This window comes from Egretta garzetta, unplaced genomic scaffold, assembly GCF_000687185.1.
Source record: "Egretta garzetta isolate BGI_Z169 unplaced genomic scaffold, ASM68718v1 scaffold598, whole genome shotgun sequence".
Taxonomy (NCBI): Eukaryota; Metazoa; Chordata; class Aves; order Pelecaniformes; family Ardeidae; genus Egretta; species Egretta garzetta.
This window is the reverse complement of record NW_009260621.1, coordinates 2932309-2938725: the sequence shown is the minus strand read 5'-3', so window position 1 is coordinate 2938725 and position 6417 is coordinate 2932309. Positions and strand designations below refer to the sequence as shown.

The window sequence follows — 6417 nt, the reverse complement described above, 5'->3', positions numbered from 1 at the left end:
CTCTTGGCAGGGCTGCTCTCGATCCTTTCTTCCCCCAGCCTGTACTGATACCGGGGGTTGCCCTGACCCAGGTGCATGACCTTGCACTTGGCCTTGTTGAACCTCATGAGGTTCACACAGGCCCACTTCTCGAGTTTGTCCACGTCCCTCTGGATGGCACCAGCCTCCCATGCACCAGCCCAGGAACTGCTTAAATTCACTAATCCAGCAGAAAACCATCCCCATCCTGACTTTCTAATGGGCCAGCGACACCAACCTGGCCAAAGAGGCAGCCAAGAAAATCGAGGAGAGGCAGCAGGTGAGCAGATTTCCCCCCTTTGGCAGGAGCAAGCTTAGTGCCTTTGCTCTGTTTTGCCAGCTGCAATTGGCTTTACAGCTATTCCAAACCCATAGAGAGTGTATCAGCACAGTTGTTACACGTCTAGCACCCAAACACACCTAAGCTGGCTAACAACACACTCCCCACCATGCAATGTTTCCCAATTAAAGGCAAATGAATGCTGAAGCAGTCTGATACGGGGGAGAAAGGGAAGGAAAGGAAGACTGTAAAACATGAGATGATAAACTGTTGTACAACTAGAAACAATGAAAGGAAAAGATGAAGAAACCCACTGCCTGGCTGTTGCTGAAAGGTGATAAGCTAGAAGCTGTCTTGTATTTATTAGGACCAACGACCGCAGAAACCTGTTAGTAATTTGCAAGAATAAACTCTCATTTTTATTATCTTTACTAGTTATTTAATACTTCTCTCCACCAAACCCACTCTCAGCTCAAGTTACCTTCAAACACTCCACTTCAGCTACAAGTTAATAAAGAAAAAAAAAAACCCAGACCCAAACCCCCCACAGTCACTCTTCCTGCAACCCAAAATACGTACACACTGATAACAAAGCAAGGGGACAGAAGAGGGTTTGCACATGCACCTGTAGCTAAATTAGCTGAATGACATGCTCCAGATCCAGACTCAATGTGTTTCTGTGTGAGCTTCCTGAATAGCTCTGTACCTCAATTGTTTACCAGAAAAAGCACAGAAAATTATTATTGACATCATTGTGATGTCAAGAGGACCAATGCACCCATTTGCTCGCAGCTCTCCGGCAGCAGTACGGATGTTGGGAGCCATATGCCGCCAGGAGAGTCTGGATGCCAAACAAGGGTATGTAACGGGATGGGGGACAGGTCAAACCGCAGCCCCCAGCGACGCATTAATAACACCCTATAATAACAGAGAGATAGTGTCATGCTGCCATTTTTAAAAAAATTGGGGATGGCTATGCTGAAATGAGAAGTATGACTGCAGCACAGTCAGGCACACCAATACCAGGTCTAATCTAGAGAGCAAGAATAAAACCAGCAAGTAAGTCATGGAGCTTCACTCTCCAGCACACTGGAATAAAGCTGTTAGGAATCTTAGGTACTCATGCTAGGCGCTGCAGGGTCATAATTCCACTCACTTTAAATGCACTGGATACCGCTAGCACATATGTGCCTGACTGACCTGTGATCATATCTTTCAACGCCATTTAGACACACATTAAATGTACCACAGACTCAAAAGCAGTGATAATTTTTGAAGCCTAGTACACTCCCAAGCAAGAGGGTAACTCTTAAAAGTCAAGAGATATAAAAGGCTTTTCATCTGAAAGCATAAACTGACATTTGTCTCAGTAAAAATGTTGGCTTCTGTAGTTCTTCCTCCATCCTTCCTCTCCTTTCTTTCCCCGTCCCCTTGTTCCCAGCCCTCCCACTGAGCCCATTCAGCTGTTCACACAGTCCCACAGTGAACCAGATCGGGTAGCTGATGCAGATTAAAAATAATCCAGGAAAAAACAAAGAGTGAGGAGGAGGGAAGGTGGAAAAATTTAAGTTCCTCAAATCAGTGCAAGATGGAAATGCAAAAATCATTGTTTCGCTGCATTAAGGGAATGCCATGGGGGCATCAACCTGCAGCGGGGCTCAATCAATTACGGCCACCAAAGAAATACTTGTCATACTACAGTTAAATTCTCCCAGAGAAGGTGGAGACCGAATAGCTGTTGGAAAGTCTCTTGATACCAAGATGACCTGTTCTCTTCCAGGCAGCTGACACAGCACTCTCCTGAAAGTGGAGCCTGGCACTGGCTAGAACAATGAACATCTCTCTCCCACATGCATTTTTTCATCAGAGGCCCCAAATTCCAGCTCAGAGGTCCCAAGCTTCTCAGATCTGGTGTTTATCCAACATTCCCACACGGTCTGTGATCGTGCTGACTGCCAGTCCCGCTCCATGAAGCGGCAGGGCCAGCCCACCACAACTCCTTCCAAGCAAAAGCAGCCCATTCTCATCATGCTGCCATTTATTTCACGGCTGTACAGCAGCTGTTAAGAAAATCTTCACCTCTGCTACGCTGGAGGCAGGCAATTCCAGGATTTCCTTGTGGACAATGAGTGAGATGCCATACTTCATTTTGGAATTTGATACCCTAGCATCTTCCCTACATTTTTTTTTCCCATTTAAAAACTTTCCCTTCCCCTGTGAACTGTGCTAGCTTATGAGAGGCCCATTTGCATTGGCAACCGACCTCCCTCCATCGGAAATGTACCAGTAGGAACTTGGCAGGAGCCAGGAGAACTACTTGCTTTTTCACTAAGCAACTTGACGCCACCAGTCAACTTACCCACAGAGTCTTACAGTAGCAAGACTGTAAGACTCAGGTGGCAGCTCCTAACCCCCCCAAGCACACTCACTCTGCTGCACAACACTGAGAAGAGTTGCATACCACATTCAGCTGCCACAGTGCAGGCTCCTCAGCTCCTCTACACAGGAACTACCATATGACAACGTTAAAAGAGAGCAAGACACTTAGAACTGTTTAGGTTGGAAAAGACCTTTAAGATCATCAAGTCCAACCGTTAACCTACACTGCCATTCTACCACTAAACCATGTCCCTAAGCACCTCGTCTACCCGGCTTTTAAAAAGAACCTCCAGGGATGGGGACTCAACCACTTCCCTGGGCAGCCCGTTCCAATGCTTAACAACCCTTTCGGTCCTCTGGAAGGGCTGTCAACTATGCGTTTAAAAATCGGTCTTTATCAGAGAAGTGCAATCCACCTATTGGTTCCCAAAACCATGTTTCATGAATAGGCCAAAAGTGATCACCATCCATTCCAAGTCTACGTATGCTTCTAGGAGCACCATTGATCTACAGTGAACAATCTGCTTCTGGCAGCTGTTGGGTCTGGAGTTCGCACAACACAATTCAGTAGCCAGAAAAACAACAACAGATTATGTGCTGAATGTTTGTCTTCCAGTGAGAAGTATATGAAATGACTATGCACAAATCCCATTCAGGATTTAATCCTGCCCTGGAGTTCACACTCAACTTCAGTGCACAAAACCATTAATAGGAGATACCAGCGCCAGAGGTCAGAAACAATTCAATAACACAAACTCCTCTGGCTCAGGCTGAACAGAGTGCTCATACAGAAACAGCTGCATCCATCCATATGTTGATCTTGGTAATATGTCAAATCAAGACTTCATCCATATCTACAATAACGGAGCATTGTAACCTTGGCTATCAGCCAGCTGCCTTGCCCTCTGCCCAGAAAGGTTACGGAGCAAATCCTGGACACCGTTTTCAAGTACAGGAAGGACAAAAAGGTGACCGAGACCAGCCAAAACAGATATACCAAAGGCAAATCACGCCTGACTAACCTGACTCCCTTCTGGGATGAAAAGACTGGCTCTGCGGCTAAGGGGAGAGCAGGGGGTGTTGGACACCTTGACTTCGTGTCAAAGGCCATGGCAAGTCTCCCACAGCATCGTTCGGACCAAAGCGCTGAGGTGTGGCCTGGATAACCGGACAATAAAGGTGGGAAGGAAACTGCTCGGAATGCCAGCCTCAAAGGGTTGTGACCACCAGTTACAATCTTCACCTGGCTGCTGGTTACTAATGCCATCCCTCGAGCATCAACACCTGGGCCAGCCCTGCTGAGAAGTTTTTTTAATGCCCTGGACAGGGACTAGAGTACACTCTCTAAAAGTTTGGGGACTTGGGAAAAGCACACCACATACTGGAGGGCAGGGCTGCTATTCAGAGAGGGACTTCAACAAGCTGGAAAATAGGTTGACAAGAACCTCAGGAATTTCAGCTACAGCTAGAGCAAAGCCCCACATCTGGGGTGGGATAACTCGCTGCAGTGGCACAGGCTGGCAACAAGGCATATCTGCAGGAGTTGCCGGTAAAACGACAAATTGCTCAGGAGCCAGCAGTGCACCTTTGCAGCAAGGGCTAAAAAAAAGCACACTTGATTTCAGAGATTTGGCTGGAAAGGAAAGTACTAAGTGGAAAAAGCCCCATATGCAAGACAAGGAAGACTCAAAGAGGCTGCAGCCGAAAGAGGGAACAATAAAGAGATTTGAAGATGTTCATGTACATTTCAGGACTTTACTATTTAGCTGTATTTTTATGTCTTCAATTTTGATTCACATTGAGAAACCAAGATCTAAGTAATGATTTCATCTAAGAAGTCAGGCCCCTCTCCAGGTACATCACAAAACTTTTGTTATTGTAGTAATTGAGCCAACACACATAAATCTGGAATTAAATCCAGTTAGGATTTATTTGGAGGAAAGACATCTGGAAAAAACAAAAACATTGCTATACCTTAATCAAGGTAATTGCCATTATCTGCTCCTACCTGGCCAAAAGATCTGATGAAAAACTGCAGCCCTAATTAGGAAAATCAGTTTGAACCATCCAACTTTAGACTTGCATTCAGAGTTAGAATTTATGTGGGTTATAGCTCTGGGCTTTTTGCACCTCAGCACTGAACAGCCGAGCTTTGCCGTGTTAGCAGGAAGGCAGCCGGCAGGGCAAGGGAACAGATCCTGCCCCTCTCCTAAGCACTCATAAGATCATTTGGAGAGGTGGGTCCAACTTGGGCTCCCCAGCACAAGTGACATAACAGGAAGGAGTCCAGCAGAGGCCACTGAGGTGGTCAGTGCTGGAGCATGGGATGGAGAGAAGGGGGTTAAGTCAGCCCGGGAAGGAGGAGGGTCAGGGGAGATGTTACTGCTGCCCACAACTACTGAGCGGGAGGCACTGAGCAGATGGGGCCAGGCTCTTCTCAGAGATGTGCAGAGATAGGGCAAAGGATGAGGGACAGCTGGAACATGAGAAAATTCAACCAGGCACATGGAAATAAGTATTTGCTATAAGCACAGTCAAGCACTGGATAGGGCCCAAAGTAAGGGTACCATCGCTATCCTTAGAGACACTCAGAATCGGGCTGGACAAAGCCCCAAGCACCCTGCCTTAACAGGACAGCTTGTAGCAGGAGTTCGGCCTAGAGATCTCCAGAGGTCCCTTCCCACCACCCAGGGGGTGCACAGTACAGATTCTGCCACACAAAATACTAGAGATTATGTTCCACCTAAGACTGGTGCCCATAACATTAAATGCCAAACAATTTCCAGAAAACAATTCCCTTCGCATGTCACACCAGGAACGGAGCTGTAAATTTCCACAACTCATCTTGCCCTTCCATCTTTCTACTCGCAGCATCTCCAAACCGACATAACACTACACACACGCTATCAGCTTGTAGCAACCCAAGAAACAAAGCTGGGACAGCCAAGAGGCACACCTTATCCCTCTATGAAACCAAGTGCAACCAGAAAAAAGTACAAATGCGACAAAAGAAGTGACGTTTTTCAGAGCACAAAGTAAGGGTAGGCCAGAAAAGCAGAAAGAACAGAAAGTAGTTGTTGATGGAGAGCAGCCAGACAGGATGGCTTGGCCACCTTCACTGTATTTTTTTCCCATGTTTACTTTTCTCTGGTTTTACAGAACTCCACAAGAAACAGGGCATTTTGAAAAGGAGGGAACCCCACAAAAACATCTTCCTGCACACCCTATAGTCCTGAGGAGAAGGAAGCTCCACAGAACAGCTTTTATAAAGGAAAATGGCCGAGCACAAATTCATGCCAAGCCACCCTCAGTTTATATTCCATAAAATGCAGTCCCAAACCCCGTTGCCTCTCCTTTCTCTTCACGTGAGTCAAAACAAAGGACAATCGGACAAGAGCACAACCCTGAATAGAAGACTAATGGGAGAGCATACAACAAAACAGCAAGAGTGGAAGGGGAGGCCAAGACCAGCAGGACGTGCCTTAGGCGAGTGTCGCTCAGGCGAGTGTCGTGGTCCTCCCCCCCCCCCAAATCAACCAGCAGTCTCTACCCATCTTTGTGTTCCTTCTTATCTCAGCAGCTCCTCCTCGGTCCCCACCCCTACAACCTCGCATGACCCCCATCTAAGCAGCCACCCGCCATCCTCTCCACCCCAGGCCCCATCCCGGGGCCCGTCCCGCCGCTGTGTCCCCATGGCCTCTCTGCTCTCGCCGTCCTGCGCTGCCCCAGCCCCGCCAGCC

The 6417-nt window shown here is 47.4% G+C and overlaps 1 protein-coding gene across 1 annotated transcript in view; it reads right to left on the bottom strand.

The window, feature by feature from the left end:
• MTA1 (metastasis associated 1) overlaps positions 1–1523 on the bottom strand; it is an 86040-nt gene extending 84517 nt beyond the window's left edge. The window contains exon 1 of the mRNA XM_035900764.1: positions 1499–1523. Within this exon, the coding sequence (XP_035756657.1) occupies positions 1499–1523 (25 nt within the window). The remainder of the gene's footprint in view (positions 1–1498) is intronic.
• Between the last annotated feature and the right edge of the window lie 4894 nt (positions 1524–6417).